Source organism: Sarcophilus harrisii, chromosome 2 (assembly GCF_902635505.1).
Source record: "Sarcophilus harrisii chromosome 2, mSarHar1.11, whole genome shotgun sequence".
Taxonomy (NCBI): domain Eukaryota; kingdom Metazoa; phylum Chordata; class Mammalia; order Dasyuromorphia; family Dasyuridae; genus Sarcophilus; species Sarcophilus harrisii.
The window spans coordinates 528,311,080-528,338,356 of NC_045427.1; the positions used below are offsets into that span (position 1 = coordinate 528,311,080).

General features: G+C 35.3%; 1 protein-coding gene across 3 annotated transcripts in view; it reads right to left on the bottom strand.

Moving 5' to 3' along the window:
• Positions 1–6,232: 6,232 nt before the first annotated feature.
• The window catches only part of FAN1 (FANCD2 and FANCI associated nuclease 1), a 33,544-nt gene continuing 12,499 nt past the window's right edge, over positions 6,233–27,277 (bottom strand). For 2 of the 3 annotated variants that reach the window (XM_023497565.2, XM_012542834.3), the window contains exons 5-14: positions 26,172–26,405; positions 25,612–25,743; positions 23,752–23,860; positions 22,470–22,589; positions 18,754–18,918; positions 17,973–18,135; positions 12,071–12,174; positions 11,027–11,221; positions 6,996–7,124; positions 6,264–6,449 (exon numbers count right to left, since the gene is read on the bottom strand). In XM_023497565.2, the coding sequence (XP_023353333.1) occupies positions 6,312–6,449; positions 6,996–7,124; positions 11,027–11,221; positions 12,071–12,174; positions 17,973–18,135; positions 18,754–18,918; positions 22,470–22,589; positions 23,752–23,860; positions 25,612–25,743; positions 26,172–26,405 (1,489 nt within the window). In that variant the 3' untranslated portion in view covers positions 6,264–6,311. Of the gene's footprint in view, positions 6,450–6,995; positions 7,125–11,026; positions 11,222–12,070; positions 12,175–17,972; positions 18,136–18,753; positions 18,919–22,469; positions 22,590–23,751; positions 23,861–25,611; positions 25,744–26,171; positions 26,406–27,277 lie in introns of all 3 variants that reach the window. The other variant, XM_003755602.4, reaches the window with a different exon arrangement.

Below are 27,277 nucleotides of genomic sequence, written 5' to 3' on the forward strand. Positions count from 1 at the left end.
TTTTCTTGTTATAAAATGATAAATTTACGTTTACAGCATTAACTCTTATATTCGGGATATGATTAATCATTAAGCTAGTATACCTTGGTTATGGCCAAGTTGTTTTAGTTCTTTTAACAAATAATTTTGAAAACCTGATTTGTGCAATGGTTAATATAAAGGAGGCATCCTGAAAGCCAAAGCTTTAATTACTTACCCAAGATCATGTAGCTAATTTTAGTAGCAGAGCTAGAACGACCATTTTTATGGGATATAGTTATTCCCCATAATAAGTTCTTTTTTTTTTTTTAATCCTAACCTGAATATCTAGCAGCATTATTTTCATTTTTTAAAATCCATTTACTACATAAAAATATTGATAATATCAGTCAACTAAAAGTAAATAAATAAGCCTTGCCCTTAGGAGTAAAATAGCGTCAGTTGCTTTTAGAATAATTTACAATTGAAAACTGATCATTGTACAAATCAATAGTAATTATGGATTTTTCTAGAAGTAAACAGTTTCACTTTTGAAGATACTTAGCTCTAAAGATTATAGCTGACAATTTTACAGTACTTGTAAGGTTTGCAGGGTATTTCACAAGGACTATTATTTCATTTGATTTGCACACATCTATAAGAGGTGATCTTTATTACCCTTGGTAGTTTTCTTTTGGACTCAGGTTTTCAAAACCAAAGATTGAATCACTTAAAAACCAACCTGCTGGCTATGAACCTCTCACTGCATTTAGCTGGGCCAGTCCTCTGAAGGCAGTCTATCCCAAGACTATATGATGATTTTCTAAGGTCCATGAGTAGTGCCTGAGATTCCAGTTATCCCCATACCATAAGGAAGCATTCAAATATGGATTGTTGCCTATTTTTGTTTAGGCTCAGAAGCGATTAAGCAGAGTCTCAGGTTTCTCCTAGCCAAGTGTCCAATGTAAAGGGCTGAAACTGAGCCAGATGCACTAGCACAACTGAGCACTTAAGGCTAATTAATTATTGGACAATACTCTATTAGCATATGCTTAGAAAATGGCCCACCCCACCATTCTGTGCTGACTCCATCTGTTGGTGTATATGGAGGGATTAGAGGGTGGAGTAAGACAAGGAAGAGTTACTTATTGGCTGTGGAGAGAAAGAAGGTGTGGAGATTCCTGTGTCCATTCCCCTGACTGCTACCCCAAAAGACCAAGAATAAAGTTCAAGGGCTTTTGCTTATCCTCACTCCAAGCTGATTCTAAGGTATCCAGGGTGCTAACTCGGTCTTCACATTTGGTGCCCAATGTGTGGACCAAGGACCCTACTTTCACTGAAGTCCCCAGTGATGAGGAAATAGGATGAGTATTTTAATAGACAGACAACAGGGAACTTACTTTGTTAAGGGTTAAACTAGTAACCTTTTCTAGCTGAAATGGGGCAGGTGTTAGGAAAAGATTCTCCCCCAACCCCACCCCAAAGGAGATCTACAGGAAGCATACCCAGATGTGACCAATCGGCCAAGAAGCCATCTGATGGGAGAAAGAAATTGTATTCTCCTACAATTGAGGAGAATAAGAGTTGTATGCAGCTGGCACAACTGAGATACCCCCTGGAGAAGTGAAATCTTCCTCTCCAGTCTATGGATCCCTTGCCTCCAGGCACAGTAGACTTGACCATTTTACCTCCTGAGAGTACGTGCAAAACAAACAGTGTCAATCCACACACTGATGTGGGAAACATCCCAGTCACTAATACAGGGAGACAATGTGTGACATTACCCAGGAGAAGTAGTAGTATCAGGTTTACCGACAGAGACTCCTAATAAGCAATCTGGTAACAGTCGCCCAGATTGTGACTCCAGGCAACAAAATCCAGGAATATATTGGACAGCAGCTGTGACAGCTGATTGACCTATGCTCACTATTTATACAAATGGACTACCATTGGAAGGATTGGTAGACACAGGTGCAGGTCGTACAGTTATTAGAGGTGCCAACTGACCCAGTCACTGGTCAAAGATTAAGGCAGACACCTACATGTCTGGCGGAGGAGGATCAATAGCAGCTGAAGTTAGTGCTGCCCCCTATGAGATGGACTTTTGAAGGCGAAACAGGAGTTTTTACTCCTTTTATAGTTGAAAAAATCCCCATCAATCTGTGGGGAAGAGACATTTTACAAAAATTAGGATTTCAAATGAGTACTAAGGTTTTTTAGGCAGGGCTGCTGTTGAAGGCCTGGCAACACTTTCACCTGTTATTATCCAATGGAAAACGGATACACCAGTGTGGATAGAACAGTGGCCCTTAGGTAGCAATAAAATTCAGGCCTTATTAATATAATATAGGATCAACTTGACCAAGGACCCTTATAACCTTCTCTAAGTCCTTGGAATTCCCCAATATTTGTTGTAAGAAGGAAATCTAGAAAATGGAAGATATTGATTGATTTAAGAAAGGTAAATGAACAGATGGAAACGATGGGAACTTCAGCCCGGACTTCTATCTCCTACTCAGTCGCCTAGAGAATGGCCCCTTTGAGTTATAGACATTAAGTATTGTTTCTATTCTGTCCCTCTAGATAAGGAGTATACGAAAAGATTTGCCTTTTCTGTACCCAGCGTTAACTTAGCTGAGCCTTATAAAAGATATGAATGGACAGTTTTGCCACAGGGAATGAAAAACAACCCTACTATGTGTCAAATGCATGTTGCTGCTGCTCTTACTCCAGAAAGAAAAGCATTTCCAAAAGTAATGTTATTACATTATATGGATGATAAATTGGGATGTGCACTTGAAGAACAAATGTTAGAAACATGTCTACGAAAGACCATAGAAACACTAAGGAACTACACATTGCACATAGCTCCAGAAAAAATTCAAAGACCTGCTCCTTTTCAATATTTAGGATATGAATACCAGCAGCAAAAGAGACGGCCCAATGGTCACTGAATTCCTCATACAAGATTTGCAATTATGGGTGTGCCACAAGCAATAAAAACAGACAATGGACCTGCATATACTTCTAAACATTTTGCACACTTGTGCACAGTATAAGATTTTGCACACCACTGGCATTTAATCCTCAAGGACAGGCAATAGTAGAGAGGAGAAACAGAGCTATTAAGACGCTCCTCCAAAAACAAAAGAAAGGGGGAGCCACAGGTAACCCTAGAGAACTTCTAAATCTAGCTCTTTTTAACTTCTTGATTTTTGACAAAGATGCACTGGCTCTGGCAGACAGGTTTTATAACCCAACAGAAGCACAGTGTCCACTGTGAGCAGCTCCACTATCTTCAGATAATCGCCAGGTGATGTGGAGAGACCCAGAAAGTGGTGAATGGAAGGAACTAGATAAGTTAACTACTTAGGGGAGAGGGTTTGTTTGTATCTCTGAAGATGGAGAAGGAATCAGATGGGTGCCAACGAGCCATATTGGCCTTGTCCATTGCAGAGAGACAGAGCAGACCCTTGAAACGAAGAAAAAGACCAAGAAACATCGGGTGGTTCCGTCACTGACTGTGCTTACCACTGAATGAGCCTGGAAGTTATGGCAATTGATTCATGGACATCAAAAATTGTTGGACTTGAAAACCCCTAGGAATGATTCAATTTTCTGAGATATGGTAAGACTTTTGTAGGACTTCAAAATCTGCAGGCATCATTGGATTCCCTAACATATAAAAAGACTGTTGCAGGACTTCATTGGATTCCTTGACACGTGAAGCAGTGGACAATAGATTGGTTTTGGACGACATCTTGGCTTCTGAAGAAGGTGTATATGTGACTGTTATTTACATACCCTCCTAGGACTTTTGGAAATCTTTTACAACACCATGTTGATTCATATTGTTTGTTATACCACTACTTGCATATACAATTCATGTTTGTTACACCACATCGAGCCTGTACTGACTGTGGGGAGAGTCACCACTAATAGCAATAAATAGTTATTGCTATGTGCTTGTGTAATACCTCCCATGCTGATGGGTTTGTGCATACCTGTTTCTAATAAGACCCTTCAGCCCAGAAACCCCCTAGCAATCCCCACTTTCCTTTAGTGCTTTCACCTATCTTCCTGAAAAGTCGGGGGGGAGGCAGGGGGGCGTAATCACCTCCTTTTCGGTGTTTTCACCTCCTTTCCTGAGAAGTCAGGGATAGCGTGACCACCTGTGTTCTAAAACAAAAGAAAGCGGGAGATGTAAAGGGTTGAAACTGAGCAGGTGCACTTGGACAACAGAGCACTTAAAGCTAATTACTTATTGGACAATACTCTATGCTTATGCTTGGAAAATGGCCCATGCCACTATTCTGTGCTGGCTCCATCTGTTGGTGTATACAGAGAATTGTAAGAGGGATTAGAGGGTGGAGTAAGACAAGGGAGAGTTACTTTTTGGCTGTGGAAAGAGAGAAAGAAGGTGTGGAGATTCATGTGTCCATTCCCCTGACTGCTACCCCAAAAGACCAAAAATAAAGATCAAGGGCGTTTGCTTATCCCAACTCCAGCTGATTCTAAGGTATCCAGAGTGCTAACTGGGTCCTCACAGTCCAATGTTAATTATTCATTCATTATCCTTTTATTTGCATGTCAAAGAAACAGACCTTTAAGAGCACTAGTAGATTATGTTCGAATTTGGGACATTCTAGGGAAAGGCCACATTCTATTTTCACAATGATCCACACTGTGCTTGTGCTTATTTTATAATGAACTGATGGAGGATGTTATTTTAATGACTATTTGCATCTGAAATGGAAATGCAGAAAACTTCCTATTTAAAAAAAATTCAACTACTTGCTATGTTGTATTCCATTCATTAATCTAAACCTTGTGTAATATCATTTTTAATAGAGTATTTTCTGAAGAACTGCATTAGTGGGAATAAAGCATTGGAATATATTTGCTATGCATGGGAAATATATATAAAATGATAATTCCTGGGCTTGCTAAATTGTGTTGATATATGCCAAGGTATAGCTGATAGAAGTTGGGATATTGTGTGAAGTGCTAGAAACATAAAGGGGAAGATGTAATGGAAGAGAAACACTAAATAAGTATACATACATGTAGGCCAGGTTTCTGGAAGTGTGAGACAGAACAGCCTTGCCAATGGAGTTTAATATTGGAGTGTGGGAGAGACAGGCAGGGAGACCAATTTGAAGCTGCAAAACAAAACCAAACTGAGCCTCTGCTGGAAATACAGTTAGCTGAGAGAGATGCTAATTTATCACCAAATGAAATGGCATAGTACAGAGAAAAAGAGGGCCCAAGATAGAGCCTTGGAAGACTGCTAAGGTTAGTGGACATTACCTACAAGAATATCTAGAAAAAAAGATAAAAACAAAAAACCCATCAGGCAAGAAAAGCACCAGCAGAGAATGTCTTGGAAACCTAGTGAGAAAAGAGCATCCAGAATGATCAACAATGGCAAATGCTACAAAAAAATAAGGATCAAGATGGTAGAAAAAAATAATAAATTTGGCAATTAAGACTTCACAGGTAACTTTGGAAAGAGCAGTTGTGGTTGAAAGATGAGATCATAAGCCAAATTGCAAAGGATTTATTAAAGTAAGAAAAGTGATACTACTAAAGGTAGACAACTCTCAAGATAAAAAATAACTAGCTTGTTAATAGTAGGCAAGGAGCCAACAGATCATGGCGATGAAGATGGAGGAGGGATGATTAGTGGAGGCAACCTGCTGAAGTCTGAAAAGCATAGAGTCAAGGGTACATTTTAGAAGGATTGGCTCTGGCAAAGAGAAGGGCCAAAGAAAAAAAGAGAGAGTAGAAAAAGATGTCTGAATGGTGGGAGGTGAGGAAGAGAGAAAGGAGGAAGGATGACTTCTCAGCAAATAGCCTCAATCAATATACATTATTATAACTTTGTTCCATGAAGTCCGTGTTCTAATAGTATCAAACCAATCAAGTATCATTCAAAAATGGAGTGTATATGTGTCTAAAAGAATAGTGAGCATAAAATTCTGTGAGGTAGGTGCTATTTCCATTTTGGAAATAAGAAAAATAAATTTTGAAAAGCTTGAATGTACAATAATTAGTGTCTATTTCTGACCTTAGTTTACTGCTGTATTTTCTGGGTCTATTTACAAGTCTGATAATGGATTGGTTTAAAAAAAAAAAAAAAGAAAGAAAAGAAAAACTACTTTGGCCAAGTACCAGTTTTAAGTGTTTGATTAATATATGTGTGCCTGCTACATACTATACTGAGTCCTTAAATATGGTAATAGAAATAGTCAAAATTAAGCAATGTAAAATGTAGCAGTAACATTTTATTCTTTTGGAAAGAAAAAAAAAAAACAGCAGCAAGTGACAGAACATCACCCAAAGTATATAATTTAGCTGAGGCATTTGCTCTTAGCTCCAACTGCAACCACATGACAGACTTCTACTTGGGCTCCCAATTGCTGCAGTTCATCCAACCAAATCATTTGCTTGTGGGAAAGACGATCATTAGGCCCTTTAACTTCTACCAGCTAGAAAAAAAAGTTAAAATGTGATTAATGTTCTAAGTGAACAGCTGTCAAATTTTATAACATTGTATCAAGCCAGGTTTTTTTGTTTATTTTTAACACTGCAAGTATCTATTTTGTTTTAAATAACCATTCAAAAGGCATTCTTCCAATATAAGTTTGCAAAACTTAAAATGACCAAGAAAATACTTCACAAGGAAATAATTTTCTTAGGAGGAGGAAGGACAGGAACCTCATGGTAGCAATTTATTTCCAAATATAAATTAGCAGGTTTGCATCAATAATTGTTAAAGAAATTCATCTTAGGATAAGAATGCTAACTGATCCCATTAATATGCCCTAAAGAGATCAAAGAAAGAAGAAAATTCTGATCCAAATGTATAAAAATATTTGTCAAAAAACTTTTGTTATAACAAAATGAGGAAATGGAAACAAAGTGAGCATTTATTAATTAGGGAATGATGGCTTAATAAAATATGAGATATCAGTGTAATGAAATGTTAAGAAATGATGAAAGAAATACAACTTTCAAGTTCTATCAAAGTTTACCTTAAAGTAGTTATTGGAGGTATTCCATACAACCAGATCTGGGAGACCCCCTCTGTGATGCCGAAGGTCTATTGCTAGTAGTCTACAAACACCACTTAAGAAAGGTCCTCCAAAACAGGATACCAGGTCCTTTAAGACAAAATATGAACTTTAATCCATTTTTCTTGTCATTTTAAAAAAGCAGTAAGTACCTATAGTCTTAGGACAAATGAAAAGTATTGATCCAACTCATAGCCCCAAAATGAGATGTTTTATTTTTTTTTATTATTATTATAGCTTTTTATTTACAAGATGTAAAACCTATTGTTCCAACTTTTCTCCAACGTTCTAAACACCAGAAATATAGCTAGGAATTCTGGCTTTTGAAACAAGTGTGGTAAAGGATGGGTAGACCCATGAGATTACCACTAGAATAAGAGGTCTTTGAATCCCACTTCTAGCAAGAATTGGCCTTTACTTTTTTGCACACAGGTGGCTTTTAGTTGCTTCTTGATGAGGAAAAGGTAGTCCATGCCCCCAAAAATCTAGCCTACACTTCTATACTATAATTGTAACTTACATTGCCCCCCAGATGATAGATAAGGGACTTGATAGTAGGAGTAGGCAAAGTGGTGGAAGACAATCGTAATGTTGCAAGAAGATCTAGCAGTAAACCAGTGAGCTCTTGGTGAAACAATTTCCTTAACCAATGAAAGTCTCTTTGTTATCTTAAAAAGTTGCCTGAGCTACTGAGAGAGGTACATTGACTTGTGCAGGGTTACCCTGCCAGCATGTATCAGAGGTGAGACCTGAACTCACAACTTCCGTATTTTAAGTTCGTTTTCTAACTAATATGTCTTGGTGCTTTCCTTTGCATTGTGTGCTTATTCCTTTAAAATAATTATTTTCTTTTAAAATATCTCATTTTGTGAGATGCTCCAATAGAGCAGCCAATTGAAGACAGGAAGATTGGAGGTAGACTGCCAAAGGCCTGTGTGATTTGTGTGATTCTGTGTAAACAGAAAAGAGGCCAGTTACACTGACCATAGAGTGAAAGTGGGAGAACTATGTATAATTAAGCTGGAAAGATAGGTTGTAGTTGCATTAAGGAATTTCTGTTTTAAGCTAGAGGCAAAAGAGAGCCTCTAGAATTTATTGAATAGGGAAGAGAGGGTCAGATTAGAACTTGAGGAAAACCACTTTGGCAGCTGTGTGGAGGATGGGAAATCAGAATAGGAGAGAATGAAGACAAGGAATCCAAATATGAGGCCATTATCAACAGTCTAGCTAAGAGATGACAAGAGCCTGAACCAAGCTTTTCATGGGAAAGGAGAGCCGGCACTGGATGGAAAAGATGCTGTAGATGTTGAAAAGACAACAGATTGGCTTGTAGGGTGAGAGAGACGGAAGGGTCAAGGACTCTGCTGAGATTAATGAAACTGGAGAATGGGAAAAAAGATAGTTCTCTCGAACTGACAAAAGGAAGTTTGGAAAAGGGATGTATGATTATTTTGGTGGGAGACAGGAGAAGTTGGGTTACTTCTCTTTTGGACATATTGAGACTGAACTGTATAACAGCCAGTGTGAAAGGTATAGTTGGCAGTTCATGATGCAAAACTGGAGCTCAGGAAATGGTTGGATATATATGAATCATCAACCTAAAAATGACAAACCCGTGCCTAGAGATGCCCCAATGTTAGCAAAAGAAAGTCCTGTTGTTACCACACAAGTTTCAAACTGTTTATATGCTAGTCTTAAAATCATATCCTGTCACAGACACTGTATTTCATGTAAATTTTTTATTTCTAGTTCAATAAATAGTTATCTTAAACTTTACAGTATAGAAATTATTTTTGCTTTTATACAGCATTAATGAAATTATAAATGATCTCATTTGATAATTTCGAAATTTATTTAGAAAAATACAAATGCTACCCCCCTTTGACCCAGCAGTGTTACTACTGGGTTTATATTCCAAAGAGATCTTAAAGAAGGGAAAGGGACCTGTATGTGCAAGAATGTTTGTGGCAGCCCTCTTTGTAGTGGCCAGAAACTGGAAACTGATTAGATGCCCATCAACTGGAGAATGGCTGAATAAATTGTGGTATATGAATATTATGGAATATTATTGTTCGGTAAGAAATGACCAACAAGATGATTTAGAAAGGCCTGGAGAGACTTACATGAACTGATGCTGAGTGAAATGAGCAGGACCAGGAGATCATTATATACTTCAACAACAATACTATATGAGGATCAGTTCTGATGGACCTGGCCATCTTCAGCAATGAGATGAATCAAATCAGTTCCAATGGAGCAATAATGAACTGAACCAGCTAGGCCCTGCGAAAAAACCCTGGGAGATGACTAAGAACCATTACATAGAATTCCCAATCCCTATATTTTTGCCTGCCTGCATTTTTGATTTCCTTCACAAGCTAATTGTACAATATTTCAGAGTCTGATTCTTTTTGTACAGCAAAACAATGGTTTGGACATATATACTTATTGTGTATCTAATTGATACTTTAATACATTTAACATGTTTTGGTCATCCTGCCATCTAAGGGAGGGGGTGGGGGAAGGAGGGGAAAAATTGGAACAAAAGGTTTGGCAATTGTCAATGCTGTAAAATTACCCATGCATATAACTTGTAAATAAAAAGCTATTAAAATTAAAAAACAAACAAAAAAACTTACTTTCTTTTTTTTTTTTAATAAAAACTTACTTTCAAAGACAAAAAAAAAGAAAAATACAAATGCTACTTATATGCATCTAAATCATGATTTTACAGAGTTACATTATGCACATTAGACAAAAAAAAAACTGATAAATAAATTAAATAAAAGGTGTTAGTATAAAGTTCCAATTACATAGGATCATAATTTCTCACCTATATATGATTTCAAAAAACATGTAACAACACTTAAGGAATTCAGTAGTTAAGAAGGGACTAATGGAAATTAGTCCATTAAATAAAACTGATTCCCAAAAGTATCTGAACAAATTTACAAATGACAAAAGCATAAATTACTAAGAGAAGCTGAGATATGTATAACTTTAAGAGTCGATGTCAATCATACTTTCCAAAGGCACTTTCCTTGATGCTTTGGCTAATAAAAAAAAATGTCAAATTGGATGAACAATGAGTCCAACCTAATCTGGACATACCCTGTGCTCCTAGTAAATCACATATTTTTTTCCTGGACTGTATGTCTATCTATCTATCTATCTATCTATATATATATATATACTAAACTCAATTAAACTAAAACATCAGTGAACAATATATTTTACTGGCTTGTTATTTTATTTTATTTTATTTTTATTTTTATTTTTTTTTAATTTAATAGCCTTTTATTTACAGGATATATACATGGGTAACTTTACAGCATTAACAACTGCCAAACCTCTTGTTCCAATTTTTCACCTCTTAGCCCCCCACCCCCTCCCCTAGATGGCAGGATGACCAGTAGATGTTAAATATATTAAAATATAAATTAGATACACAATAAGTATACATGACCAAAACGTTATTTTGCTGTACAAAAAGAATCAGACTCTGAAATATTGTACAATTAGCTTGTGAAGGAAATCAAAAATGCAGGTGGGCATAAATATAGGGATTGGGAATTCAATGTAATGGTTTTTAGTCATCTCCCAGAGTTCTTTTTCTGGGCATTGGCTTGTTATTTTAAATAAAATTTTTGTTTTAGCCACTTTTCTGTCATACCTCTATCTACTCTGAATAGAAATATCTCATAATGTTGGTTTATGTTTTAAGGAAACAATGAACCTAGAGATAGTAATAGAAATGGTAGCAATTCTGACCCTGTACAAGTAGCAATAACAGAGAAATTAAGAAGGCAGATAAGATTTTATGGTTGCAGGTATGGGGTTGGAGAAGTGCAGTGAGAAACTGGTTGATTCAGGGATAGAGAGACTCATCTAGCCCTTATCGGAAGATACTCAGCAGAAACTGCCCCCAACTTATTTAGGAGAGATTATTTTCTAGCCAACGTAAGGCAGGATATCAGACACTTCCCCTTTACCTGTGCTTGCTGAAGAGAAGAGAATCTGTCCCAGTTGACTCCTGATGCTACTTTCCCCTGCTGAGCATTCCATACATTCGCAATCCATACTTTCAGAGTCTCAGGAGAAGCCTCACGAATCATCTGGAGCCTAGACTCTATGGCATCACGTCTGTTTTCATAGAAATTGTCTGTGTACAAATCCAATGGGAATGCCTGAATAGAAATGTAAGTAAATATGCTCTGTAATATGGCATCCAAAATGGAATTAGAGAAATTTTCAAATGCTGTCAAGTTTTTAAAAGTCAATTTAAATAAAATGTCATTCTCATCTGAATCTTTTTTTCTTAAAAGGTGATGCATTGGGTAGAGCACCAGCCCTGAAATTAGGAGAATCTGAGTTCAAATCTGACCTCAGATACTTAACACTTACTAGCTGTGTGGCCCTGGGCAAGTCACTTAACCCCAATTGCCTCAGGAGGGAAAAAACAGTTGATACATCAATAGTAGAGTTAAAGCATTTTGTGATGATAATTTTTTATAATTGATAGAACCACCAAAGAAATTTAGGCTAAATAAACTTAATATACACATATATCACATTCTAAATTCATAAGATTCAAGATTAATTTACTAATAATTTAGAATTCAACATACTTATTTAAAATATCAGTATAATAAGTACATAGTATAAAATAGGATGCTATAGTACAGGGCTTCTTAAATTATTTCCACTTGTGACCTCTTTTCACCTGAGAAATTTTTATGTAACTCTGGATATGTATATATATATAAAACAGGTAAACAAATCAAAGATTTGCTGATAATAAATCCTAATTTCATGATCCCCACATTCTATTACAAGACCCCATATGGAGTCATGATTCACCATTTAAGAAGCTGGGCTTTAGTATATAGTAATGGTATATAATACAAGAAGATAATTTTAGGATATAAAAAATTTAAGATAAATGTTTTCAATCTTCTATTACATGTAAAACTATTGCAAAAATATGAATTATTAGAAAAATACATAAAGAATTATTTAAACATATATATAAATACCTGATAGGAATTTCTAAAAACATCTGGTATTCCATCCATGAAAATTATGTCCCACAGTAGAAGGCTATATAGTGTAATAAATGTGGACCCCTCTCCATGAATGCCTAGAATAAAAATCATATAGATATTCTGGTTTCCAGTATTAAAATGGAAATCTGACAAAATTAAAATTCTTCCTTTAAATTAATGGCAACAAGTTCCAAACAGATATATTTACAAAATGCTTAGTTTTCATATTACTAATAAAAAATATTTTGAGGACTATAACATAGTACAAAAATAAGTTATATATTAGAGTTGCCATTTGCTTATATAAAGGAGCCTAGTTTAGAGTAGCAAAGTGTTATTCCTAAAATAATTAAAAATACTTTTTTTTTCAGATATTATGAACTATGTCATTTTAGATATTTCAAAGACCTAGTGGAAATATGTGGAAGAAGTGTTGGTACATAAAATTCTGAAATTTTGAATAGGGAAACAAAGGCAAATCAAAGAGGCAAGATGTAGAATCTGATCCCTGGTCAGTAGAAATTAGAGAGAAAACAAAAGATGACACAGAAATGGCCAGAGGCTGGGTTCCCATCAAGCTGGATAATAATTAAGAATATTTACTATTTTTTTCAAAAGATTAAAGGTAAGGATGTGCTAATTGCAAATTTATTACTAAGCAACTGGCTTCATAGTCAGGCATTTATATGCCGGTACTCTGTTAAGCTCTGGAGATACAAAAAAAGGCAAAACACAATTCCTCCCCAAAGGAGCTCAATGTCTAATACGAGAGACAACAAGTAAACACATACATACAAACAAGCCATATGCAGGATAAATAGAAAATAATTGAGAGAAGTCATTAGAATTATGAGGAGCTGCGAAAGGCTCTCTGAGGAAGAAGAGATTTTAGTTGGGCCTTCTGTGGAAGCCAGGGAAGTGGTAGATGTAGATAAGGAAGAAGGGCCTTCCAGGCATGAAATGAAAGACAGCCAGAGGAAGTCCAGGCAAGAGATGAAGTATCTTGTCCATGGAACTGCGAGGAGGCCAGTGCCAAACAGTCTGAGAACTATTTGTTCATATCTCTTCCTTATCTATTGAGCAATATTTATGCAGATCCACTGACAATTGCAACAGAACAGAAGGGACATGCTGAGGACCCACTAGAGTGGTGACAGTCTCAGAGGAGAGAAAGAGTTATTGCAAAGGGGAAATCAACAGACCACAGCAACAGATTAGATATGAAGAGATAGTAAGAGATAGGAATGGGGAGTGATACCTACAATGTAGGAAGATACCTTCCCTGTGAACCTGAGGGACTGGAAGGAGGGTGGACAGGGATGGGGGGAGGGATTTCAGCAGGAGTAGAGATGTGGACATCCATCCTTTGGCTATAGAGCATTTGGCAACATATGATATATATAATAAAATGATGGGGCAAATGCTACCTAGAAAGTACTTTAAATTTGAGCCTACTCTTTTTGGAGACCAAGATGGTATGAAAGTGTGGCTACATGGGCTGGAGAGGAAACATACTTCTGGAGATTCAAGCCTGTGGCATTAGGAATTATCCCAATTCCTTAGGTAAACACCTGGAAACCTGGGAGTGGGCTGGGGGGGCAGATGTAGCCTCACTCCTGAATTTAAGATGCATTTGTAAGAGTGATATCTGAAATAAGAATTCTTAGAACTATGAGCTACATGGGATGAGTTGAGCAGGGAGGAGATATCATTCAGGATAAATGTCAAGTCCTTTGCATTTTGGGGAATCTACTGAGAGATTCTCCACCTGGAACTTTTATTACTGGATAGACACCCTGAATTCAGTAGAAAAACAGGAACTTCTCCCCCTTTTTAAGCTTCACTTTTCAGTTTGGGAGTATATATCCTTAAAAGCCAGACAAGCTCTTTTGAGACAATATTCGACTGTAAGAAGGGGTTATGTACCATTATGTGTTATGTTATTGTAAGCCAGTATGCACACTGCAGTTAACATGAAAAAGTTTTTGGATTTTGCATCCTAAAACACTAGTGACTAGTAGTTTGCCTAGAGCATACTATTATACTACATAAATATTCATATTATTTGATTTTACTTTCTATAAGGCCCGGACTACTCCTCCTTATTTGTGACATGGATCTAGATAGCTTGTCTGACCATCCTTTTAAAAATCAGGTTCATTGGATAATGTTTGCCTGCTGGCATAGAAATCCCAAGCACTCAACTCCAAGGGATTAATCCCTTTTTCCTGGAAGCCTCACCCTTGTTGAAAGTTTACATGATATATTTAGCTTTTAACTCAGCCTACTTATCCTGGTACTGGATGAATTTGGAATTTCAGTAAGCATCCTTACAGTGGCTGGTGTCTCCTGGGGAATATTCCAGAAGACTCTGAGAATAGGCATCCAAATTGCTCAAAGTTCAAAGAGGGTCAACTAGTACCCAGACTAAAAGAAACTCTCATGTGCCTCATGTAAAAAGGGACATCTTAAAAATCTTCAGTGTTGAGGGAACCATAAAAGAGTTTTCATCAAGGATAGTCTGGTTTCTCACTGGAAAGTGGGAATGAGTGATTGATGAAGTCAATTCTAGGTCTCATATCTCTACAGAGAATGCTCCACATGATCTGGGAACTTCTGTAAGGATTAAATTTTCCTTTTTGAAATAGGAAGTTTCTCCCCTCTCTCCCCCCCCCCCCCAACAAAATTAGTCAGTGATTAGATCTAGGATGTATATGGGATACAGATGGGACTCGGAAGAAAGAGAACCCTTTAACAGGAAAAGAAGAAAGTACCCCAATCTCTCCAGAATTTGGTGTCAATTCTATTGTAGCATTTCTTAGCTGACTGAAGGGGCAGCTAGATGGTATGATAGACAGAGCACCAGGTCTGGACTTAGGAAGACCTGAGTTCAAATCTGACCTCAAACATTAGCTGCTTGTCCCTGGGCAAGTCATTAAACTCTGTTTGCCTCAGTTTCCTCATCTGTAAAATGAACTGGAGAAAAAAATGGCAAAACCTTTGATAATCTTTGCCAAGAAACCTCAAATGAGGTCACCAAGAGTCAGGCATGATTGAAATGACTGAACAATAAAGCTGACTGAGCCCAGAGTAGAAGGTCTTCTTCCTAGAAAAGGAAGAAGGTAAGAATACCAGCCCCTAATGCCAAGGGACTATCTAAAGGGGGAGGAGCTGACTTCCATTCAACAATTTCTTAGTCCTTGTGTAAGAAGCCAATATACTCAAGGAACATTATAAGGGACCTCTGAAAAAAAGGGCATGGTTTCTTTTCTTTTCCTTTTTTTTTCTCTAATATATTTGGGGATGGGATGGGAAAGGCCTTCTTCAAAAGTAATACAAAAGAAATAGAAGAATGCCTTCAAAAATATAAAATACTCTAATAGAATGTCAAATAGAGATCTCAGATAATCAAATTTTATTGAAGAACTATCTATAAAGGAACTACCAAAAGAAAAAGAATAAAAAACAAACAACGACAACAAAAACTGGTCTATAAGGGTTCACAAGGGAAACCTAACAAACTTTTAAAGTACAAATAATAATTCTACTACATTAATTATTATCAAAAATTGAGAAAAAATACTCTAACAAATTCCTTTTATAAGACATTATAGTCCTAATTCTTAAACGGAAGAATTAAGTATAGAAAGAAAACAATAGGCATCTCAAACTGGATGTCCAGTGAATATCTTAAACTCAACATATCCAGAACTAAATTGATTATCTTCCCTATCTCCTCCCCCCACCTCCCACTCCTAAACTCTTTCAGATTTTCCTATTATTATCAAGACTATCTTTCCTATCACCCAGGCTCACAACTCAAGTGCCAACCTTGATTCCCCACTCTCTCTCACCCCCTTCCCTATCCAATTAGTAGTCAAGACCTGTTGTTTCTACTTTTGTAATGTTTCTTATATATGCTGTCTTCTCTACTTTCACATAGCGACCACCATCCCGCAGGCCCTTGTCACTATTGTAATGTATGACTGCATTAGACTGATGGTTAGTTTCTTTGACTAAAAGATATTTCACAAATATCTAAGTAGTCAAGCAATACGAAGTTTTCAAAATAAGAATTGCAAATTATTATCAATCAAATGGAAGAATGTTCCAAATTATTAACAATAAGAGAAATGTAAATCAAAATAATTCTGAAGATAAACAACACAAAAGACACAGTTAATATTTAGAAGAATTGTAGAAAGTCACGTTAATACATTGCTAGTGAATCTGTGAATCTAATCTAATCATTTTGGAATTATGCAAATAAAGTGACTAAAATGTCTATAGCCTTTTAATACAGAACGTCCATAGCTAAGCATATTCTCAAAGGCCATTCACAAGAAGAAAGTTTCCATATACCATAAACCTTATAGCAACACTTTTTTTGGTAAATAGTATTTTATTTTTTCCAGTTACATGTAAAGATAGTTTTCAACATTCATTTTTTGTAAGATTTTGAGCTGCAATTTTTTTCCTTTCTTCCCTCCCATCTACTCCCCCCAAGATGGTAAGCAAATGTTGCACATTTGCAATGATGTTAAACATATTTTCAACTTAGTCATGTTGTAAAAGAAAAAAACAGAACAAAAGGGAAAAGATGTTCATTGATTGGGAAATGGTTAAACAAAAAGTAGTGCATGGATGGAATGGAATATTACTATGCAGTATGAAATGATAACCACATAAGTCAAAAGCAAAACACTTTTGAGGAAGGACAAGGTGAAAGGAGAAAGAAAATAGAATAAACTCAGAAAAGTAGTTATTATAATACTTAGGAAATACTTAACAAATTGTGAAAAGAATTTTGAAGCAAGGTTCTCAAAGTCTCATTTCTCAACCATGTAGGGAATGAAATTTATAAAAAGCAAAAACCATTCCTCAATTGATAAATGATCAAAAGATATGAAGTTTTTAGATGAAGTAATTGAGCTATTCATAGTCATCTGAAAAAAAGACTAACTCACTGTTGATTGGAGAAATGCAAATTAAAACAATTTTGAGGTAATAGATTGGCAAATAGCAGATCTTTTCTCAGGGCAGAGAATTGGAAATTGAAGGGATGTACATCAAGTGGGGAATGGCTGAATAAACTGTGGTATCTGATTATAAAGGAAAACTATTATGCTATAAGAAATGATGAGCAGGATGCTCTCAGAAAGACTTCCATGAGCTCACGCAAAGTGAAATGTAACAGCAATATTATAAGATGATCAGCTGTGAATGGCTTTTCTATTCTCAGCAATACAATGATACAAAACAACTCTGAAAGACTTATGACAAAAATGTTATCCATACCCAAAGAAAGAACTGATTGTGTCTGAATACAAACTGAAGCATACTTTTTTTTAAACTTTATTTTTCTTGAGTTTTTTTTTTTTGGGGGGGGGGGGGGTTCTTTCACTACAAGACTTTTTTTTAAGTTTTGTGCTCTTTCTCTTCCTTTCTTCTTCTCAACTCCCCCCTTATTGAGAAGAAGAAAGGAAGAGAATATGGAACTCAAAGTTTTAAGAACAAATGTTAAAAATTGTTTTATATGTAAATGGGGAAAAATAAAATACTAGATAAAAAGAATTTTTTTAAAAGAGAAATGATGACTACAGAAAGTACAGAAAGACATATGTAAAGTGAAGTAAACAACTAGATAACAATCTATACAATGACTTCAACAATATAAATGGAAATTTATATAATCAAAATATAAATGCAGAATTATAAAGAACAGGCCCAACACCAAAGAGGAACTATGAGAAGATGCCATCCCTTACTGCTATGCAGAGTGGAAGTCATCGAAAGTCTGACTTTGTAATGTACTGATTTAATACAAAAGGATATATAGATGATGTAAAAACAGAAATTTTAAAAACTTGTTTTTTAAAGTTGGTTATATTACCTTGGTCAAAACCATTTTGCCTGTAATAGGCTAGAGCTAGCTCCTCAACTGAACACATGACTGTGGTTGGAGTACATTCATCTCCTTCTGTCTCAGTTTCCTGCATAAGAAACACAGACTTTCCCATTCCACTTTGGGGACACATTTTTCCTTTTATGGTCACCTAAACAATATTAGAACAGATATCAAAACAAATCAGCCTAACTTAACACAACTTTTTTCATGAAGTAACAAAATGTTCTCTTAATTCATAATTGGTCATGGGTAGACTAGATACATTTTTGAGGGGTAATATAAACATGTAACTGATAAATTTACAACAATGAGAACTGTAGAGTTTATACTATTGTTTTCCCGCTTCCCATCCACTTCCATTTGACTGCTGGAATTGACTGCTCTGGAATCAATTCAGAATTTAAAAACTAGCAAAATACTGCAGGAAGCTTCTTTCATTAGATAGCATAAAGAAAACCACAAGGTTAAGAACTTTTATTCACTTGAATGGAAGAAAGAAAAATACCAGACTTTGTTTCAAGTAAATCACATTCTGTGAGCACCTGCTCATAAAGATAGGCAAGAAAAAAGAATAAAATGTATTCAAAATGTGAACAGAAAGATATTATACTATATATATATATATATATATATATATATATATATATATATATATATATATACACTATACTGAAAGATACAAAAAATTATTTTTAAGTTGATGGCTTTATAAAAAAAAGTTCAATCACTTAATCTTGACTGTGGGAACTAAATGAAATTTACTCACATGGTTAACATCTTTAATAGTGATAATCGGCATTTTATGAAAGAGATGGCTGAATTTTTTACAACTTGGAGAATCTTTTAGTCTCATTGCTCGTTGGTAAAGAGAAAAACGATGTCCTGTTCTTACATGTGGATCCAACAATCCTTCTGTGATACATTGAATAGCCTATAAGGTTAGAATAGAATCACACCTGAGAGTCTCAAATATGACAGACTTTCAATTAGTTTAATAGTGCTATGAATTATTCAACCTAGGAAATTAACAAAAAAAACACTTTAAAAATTAAGGCTGTTGTATTGAATTCTGCTTTATGCAGTTCTTAAACTCCTCCGAAATCTTGCACAGTAAATGTATGATGAAGCACAACCTATTAACTGTGTAATGCTAACTGGTTGCCTATGTTACCCAGTGAAAGAGCACAATAATGGCTACTAAATCTTTGCAAAAGGACTTTTGAATCATTGAAACCACAGTGCTAAATAAGCACTAAATCATAACCATAACTCTCTTCGACCCCCTCATTTTATAGAAGAGAAAATTGAAGCCCAAAAGTGATTAACTTGCCTATGATTACATAAATAGGTAGTACGAAAGCCAAGACTAGAAACTGGATTTTAGCTAAATTTTTTTCTAAAAACCTTTTCAATCAGAATAATTAAAAAAAAAATACGTAGCCACTTCTAGAGTCAAATTTAGAGCAGTAAAACCTAAATAACAAATGCAAGATAATAAAAGATTGTCTAAATGTGTATTTACCAGGAGACCCTTAAAGCAGAAGCAGTAATACAGCATAATTTTTAAAAGTATGGGATAAACACAACCCCATAGGACTAGCAAAGGAATCCTCCCTCCTTGCCTTTGTAGTCTATGCTACCTAGTTGTTCATTCCGTTACTAGAGAAGTTTGGAAAGGTTAGAATATGAATATTCAAGGATTGTCAACTAAGTCCTATGAGGAAAGACATAAGGAATTGGGATTCTTTAGCAATAAAAAGAAAGCTGAGAAAAAACTTAATATCTGAAAGTATACAAAATCATTTTCAGAGAAGTAACCATGGGAATTATCTGATGTAAATCTAGGTATTCATTCTAAGCTTACAAGTATATGAAAGGAAGACCACAAAGCCAAAAGATTTTTGAAGCATCTGGAGCATTTTTGCTTTTCATCCTAGTTTAAAAAAAAAAAAAAAAAAGCATGCAGGTAATAAAGGAGATAAAAAGCAAAACATCCTATCTATATGCTTTTAAAGAGGAAAAGAACTTTTATTCACTTGAAACACTTGGAGCAGGTTTTAGATTTGCAGCTTAAAGAAACATGCAATATTTCCACATTCCATAGTTAGTTCTTTCCACCCTGAAGTCATCATAATTTGCTTAATGTGCCAATTGAAAAAACAAAAGTCCAAAGAGGATCAGACTCAAGTATTCAACACCAATGCAAGACTGGAATGAAGATGGGGGTGAAACCAACAATTGGACAAACAAAGAGCTACTGTTCCAATTCAGCTGTGATTAATAGTTTTTTTGCATCCCTACTCTGCTCTCTGATAATGTCAGCCAACAAAACCACTTTCTATTTCAAAGCTCTTCTACTCTACTAATCATAGTATTGGGTAGCAACAGGTGAACCAATCCAATGGTATGAGATTAATCATTTAATAAATTATAGATAAAGTACCATAGAGGATTTCAAAACTGTTTTTTTCCCCTTTCTCATGGAAAAACATAGGAAGAAAATAGGCAGAAGATGCAGTACTACATTTTGTCATCATCTATTCAAATTAGAGCATAGAACCCTGATCCTGATATAAGAAAGATCTGTGTTCAAAGCCACCCTCAGAAACTACCTCGTTGTGTGAGCTGGGCAAGTTACTTAATCTTGTCTGCCTCAGTCCTCAACTGTAAAATGGGGATAATAATAGCACCTTTCTCACATGGGTTGCTGTGAGAAGCTGGTGCCTGACACATAGAAAATGTTTATAAGTGTTTGTTCACTTCTGCTTTGCCCCTTCTCTCTTCTCCCTGAGATCTCTCATAGATACAATATATCCAAACACAATGCCTTCCCCACTTCTGACTCTCCAAACCCACTCGGGATTCATTGCTTGTTTCTGTTCATTCTTCCAGACACTCAGGAGAAAAGCTTGGTTTTCATCTCTGGCTCCTTCCAACTTCCTTGCTCCCTATGCCTCCAAGATGTCTTTCTTATCCATCCCACTTCCACCTTTCAGTTCAGGCTTTTCTCTCAGTTAGGACAAAGAGCTTTCTAATTGCTTTTTCCACCTTTAAGTGTCTTCCTCTTCCAATTCATCATATATGCTTCTGACTAAAACAAATAATGGTCCTTGCCCTCCAAAAGTTTAGATCGTAATGCTGACCAAAAACAGCCCAGAAGCCTGGCATTCAGTGCCACATTCTGGCTTCAACCCATATTTCACCATCTGCCCTCTTAGGTTCCAGCTTGTTGTCCAAACTAACCCCTACCTTTGCTTTTAGTCTGTTGAAATCCCACCCACTCTCAAACCCCAGCTCAAAATGGCTTTTTTCAGAAAGCCTTCTCTAATCATCCAGAAAGAAGTGCTACAATGAAGAGAGACCTGGAATTAGGCTTAGAGGACCTGGGTTCGAATCTTCACTCTGCCTCTTATCCTGGGATTTCTGGGTCCTCTGCAAGTTGAGAGTTGGACTAGACAAATTCTCAAGTTCTCTTCCAACAAAAGTCTATGTCCCTAGAACCCTATAGAGCCTCATTCTTAACTCTTACATATAGTTCTAATAATTACCAAATTCCTCTTTGTTGTTGTTGTTAGAGGCAACAAGGTGACACACTGGATATAAAGCCAGGCCTGGAGTCAGGAAGATTTTAGCTCAGATCCAGCCTCAAACACTAGCTGAGTGATCCTGGATAAGTCACTTAATCCAGTTTGCCTCAGTTTCCTCATATGTAAAATGAGTGAAGGAAATGGTAAACCACTCCAGCATCTTTGTCTAGAACTGTTATTTCTGCATATCCATGCCTTATTTCTTCAATGAGTTAAGTTGCAAGCTTCTTGAAAGCAGAAAAAGTATTATATTATCTCTATTACCCCCCACAGTGTTTTTTTTTTGCATATAACTGATAAATAAATAATGACTCAGTTTAATCTATTATTTTGATATTTCAATAAAATTATTCAAGTAGTTGCTTGGATTAAGTAATTATTAAGTAATATTGTATTAAGTAATATTGAGAGTTTATTCCTTAACATATTTACCCTCCCAAAACAAATTATTCCACATTTAAGTTGACTGGGATGTCTATAACTTTCATAAGAATATCTTCTATTCAATTCAGTAAGCGTTTCTTAAGTAGTTATTATGTGCTAGAACTGGGGATATAATGAAAAATATCAAAACAGTTTTGACATATGCTCTATTGGAGGGCATATAACAAGTTCTGCCTACAGGACAATGCAATTTAAAATTAGTTTTTATTAACAATATGTATCAGACTTCTATTTGAAAATTTTCTTTAGAATCCTTATGAAATTTTCTTGGAGGACAGGAGGAGGATGGACAAACAGAAACAACTCAACAAAGAAATTAGTATTTTAATTACAACATTTTTTTCCAAGAGTAATACTCAAGTACTTAAAAGATTTAAATGTTTTTTTAAAATTTTAGCACAGTAGTTGATTATATATTTTTTAAAAATTTAATATTATTTAATAATGATACCTGTTCAATGCGTTTCAAATGTTGATGTAAATTAAGTGCCAATCTGTCCCACCATCGACCTCTGCTCTCAAGACAATATATTTTTTGTGATAAAAGATTTTTAAGTTCCTCAACTGCTTCCTATAGGAAAAAAAGCTTTCATTTAGAAAACTGATTTAAGATGAATTAAATCTACATCAGTTAACATTGCAAAATGGAGTCACATTTCCACCCAAAGATGAAGCTGCTAATACATTATTCACTTTACATACATTCTGAGTTATCTTTCATGTATGATGAACTGGACAATCATATTTTTCATCAAACATCTTTGTAATCAAGTGCTGAGAAGATCAGCCAGGTTTCAGGATTGTGGCTTGTACATATTAACTTTTCACAACTTCTCTCCAGGTCATGCAGACTAGCCCCTGGCAAAATAGTGCTTTCAAACTACCATACTCTGGTCAGTTGAGCAAACTAGCCCACGTGCAACTATTATAGTCATTCTTTACTAACATATAAAGTCATCTTTTTATAATGACCTTTTTCAATTTTGAAATGCCAAAAAACAGAAGCAAACCTTAACAGTTCTCACAAACTATTTTTGATATAAGCATAAAGTCAATTTCTTGTTTTTTCCATGCTTTTTTATTTCCAGTTATTTCCTTTCTGAATAATCCATGATACATGGCGAAAAATGGTTGAGATGCGAGTTTATTCTTATATTAAGTTTGTATTTTACCTTTCCTTTTTTATCTTTCTTTTTATCATGTACATCCTGTTAGAACCATTCATCAGAGTAAGGTGAGAGAAATAATCCTTAACATGGAATGAGGGGGTAGACATTAACTAAGCCGGGTTAATTTCCACCCTCAGGTATAACACATTTTCAGTGGTCCCAATGTTTGTTTTGATTTATGAAAGACAAATGACTATCATTTTATTAATTAATCTGCTAATCTTAATTAATAAAATTTGTTATTAATTTCCCAGACATTATGTCTTTCAAACTTTTCATTCATTCATTCATCACAAGAAAAAACAAAATAAGGATTCCAATAATGGTTAGTAATTTTATGATCTCTCTTCTTCTCTTCCTTCCACCTCATCCCCTCAAAAAAAATCCTGTGAAGTACATATATTATATAAAGTATATTACTACTGACTACAAAAATATATGAAAAAATTCAGAGCTAGTCTACTTGATAGCAAATTAAGATTAAATCATATGCATAAATCTGATTTTTTCCATAATCTTAGCATTTATATAACTTAAGAGAGCAGAAAAGTATTCAAAACATACCTCATACATGTGTAATCTTTGTAGTATTTCAACTGCTCTCGAGAAAATCCTTGTATAAATCCACCCAACAGTAAAACACCGCAGGAAAAGAGGTAAATCTTCATGGTATCTAGAATACAGTTGTCATACCAAGAATTTAATGTAACTTACAGGTTTGATGATTCATGCACACACCTGGAATTTCAGAATGGACACTACTCCAATGATTACTTAAAGGTATCTGGGTGGCACAGTGATTAGAGTACTGGTCTTAATATCAGGTCTTCCAGAGTTCAAATCTGGCCTCAGATACCAGCTATGTGACCTTGGGCAAGCCATTTGACCTCCGTTTGCCTTAGTTTCCTTGACTATAAAAATGGGGATGATATCTCCTACTTTGCAGAGTTGTTTTGGGGATTAAATAAGATGATAATAATAATGGTGCATCAGCACCATGCCTGACATAGAGGAGGTACTATATAAATGTTGATTTCCTTCCCCTTAACTAAATGGTTATTACTAAAAAAAAAAAACAATTGTCATTTGATGTCCCATCCTTTTAGTGATAGTATTTAAAATACGCCTTGTGGGGGTGAGATTCTTGGGAAATAGCGTTTTATCAAATCTACACTAAAGCATTTCCACATTGGCAGGATCAGATAGAACTTGTGTTCCATGAGTCCAAGATCACCTCAATGCCAGGATTAGGCATCAGAATAAGACTTAAATGAAGGACATCGAGATGGGATTTTCAGACAAAAAAAAGAAACAGTTATCAAACATTTAAAAAATAAGCTGAAAGACTTAAAAACAAAAACACCCATTATTCACCTCAGCCATATATGCTTTTCCAGATGCTAAGTACAAATACAAATGAAATTCTCTCTGTGTAGGTTTTTAAGAGATATCTTCACATCTTTAAGATGCAGCCCTGCTTGATGAATAAAGCTCTGACCTCAGAGATAGCAAGAAGTGGGCCCAAATCTCACCCAAATCACATGCGCGATGGCTGTGAGACACTAAGCAAGTCACTTCTCTCAGGATCCCAGACAAGTCTCCTGACTCTAAGCTGTAGAACAGCTGCTGATCTGCATCAGTGAGGGGAGCTAGCTCCCTACACCATGAAACAAAAGAACCAGTATCCTTGGGTCATTCTACTGGCGGCTCACCATTTATTCACTACAAGCCAAAGTCTGTTAACCAGGGTTATTTTCCCAAAGAATAACCTTTCTTATGTGGATAAGTAGTTCTTTTAAATAAAAACTATTTCCTTATGGGATTGATGCTCCAAATATTCTAAAAATAAAAGGATTTCATTGAGGAATATTATATAAATATTGCATGGCAAAAAGAATGAACAAAATATAATTTCTTTATAATACTTATATAGTGGAGAAATTCAGTAACTGTCATAAAATATGAAGAGACCTCTTACGTTGATCACATGGAATTTTTAAATAGCTGATGACCCTAGTTTCATCTGCAAAATTGCACCCATTTGAATTTCCATTTGATGAATAAACTTTGTATGTTTCCCATAACCTCTGCACCATTTCTTTGTTTCTTCTGCATTTCAAATTCAGCTGACTGGTTTGCAGCCAATTAAATGACAAACAAGTGAAAAACAGATTATTGTTCCCATGAATTGTTGGCACTCAGAAAAGTACACCTTCTTATATGAGTTCATTTTAAGCTTTTGGATTATTTCCATTTCACACAATTCTAAATAAGCAAGAAATGTAATGTTTCCCATTATTTTAGGTTTGACCACATAATTAATCCACATGGTCTTTATGCCCACCTCCCTCTCCCAAAAAGTCTTATATAAACTGAGCATGCTCATTGGGATGTGCATTTGCAAACATAACTATTAGCTATTACCTTAGGGATGGATGATTTTTTAGCTTGTTCCAATCCTCTTTTGCACATTTGCAGAGCTCATTAGCTTCCTTCCAGTTTCCATTAACCATGGTAGTAGAAATATCATTCAACATATGAGCAGCTGAAGCATATCTGATGTTTTAAAAAAGTCATAATGAAAAGCCAAGTGAAGAAAACATTTGTATAAAAATGAATGATTTAATCCATGTTTTATACTTAATTTCATTCCAAGATCAATTTTTTAGTTAGAAAAAACATAGTAGTCCATGCTAGTCAGTATTACTTAGAGGCAAAAAATGCTTATTTTTGTAGCATTCATTTACTAATACTCTAGTGACCTAGAAGAGTTAATCCATTTTGTTTCATAAAGTAATTCACTCACCAGAAGAATTATAAGATGCAGAGCTAAATAGATGTCTACATAGTTTCTATATAGTTCATGTACTTACAAAAGTCATTTCTATATATGAAACAAAAAAATTCAAAAGCTTGTTTTTATTCTGAATAATACTGGCAATCAAAAACATATTAACTATTACAGTCACTTTACTTAATCCTACCTGATAAGATCTTCTTTATCTTGGAAGATTGGTGTTTTCCTATTTATTGTATAACTGGGAAAAGTCATTCGGCCTAGGTTGACCATTAGTACTGTGAAAAGTTGGCTTTGCCCACCACAAGCAGCATCTTCTTCTTCCACTGAATCAGTCAATGAAAATAGCAGCAAAATACGGGAAAATACAGCCCGAGGACCGTTAGAAATTCTTACAGACTGTCCTACTAAATCCTTTGCCCTAGAAAGAACATATATGATGTATGTTTATTTTTGCTACTTTAAATATATTAGATATAAGATAATAAATACAAATTGCTCAAAATTATATTATCAGAAAAGAAGTTAAAAAAAAAAAAAAACCCTAAAGAGTTTATATTCATTCTGAAGTACAAAAAATCTGGATATTGAAATATCAAAATAGTTAATACTAATTGTAAAATAAATTACATGTTCAACATTAGCAATTTTCAACTCCTGATCCTAATCACTTTTTCAAATATATGAAAGATATTTAAGTAAATTCTGATTGTTATTATCACTTCTTGGTATAGAGAGAAGGATCATCTTGCTTGGAAATGATACAGCAGTCAAATGAAAGCCAAGCTATACAGTACAGTTTTCTCCTCTGGGAGTTAGCTCTATTGCACAGCTATTTGCAGGGATCCCTTGAGGAAGTACAGAACTTTATGTGAGGATAAAACATTTGAAAAAAAGCAGGGGCCCATCAAATAGGATGTAGCTGAGCAAATTATGGAATATGATCAAAATGAAATGCTATTATGCTAATAACATTGACAAATATAATGAATTTGGAAAAACATAGACAAGTTTGTATAAGCTGATACACAGTAATGAAAGCCAAACTGAGGTGGAAGGACAGACCTGCCCACAACAAAAAATAACATGAAAGGGTACTGAACCCAGATTAAAAAACATAACTACTGATCCTGGAGGACAATGACAAACTATTTCTTTCCTTTCAGTAGAGAGGAATACTGTATGTGAAATACTGCAAATGTTGTCTCATGCTATTGCTGAGTTTGGGAGTTTTTTAGTGCCAAGAGAGGATTTATGGGGAAGTAACTGTGTATCAAGAAATGATTACTGTGC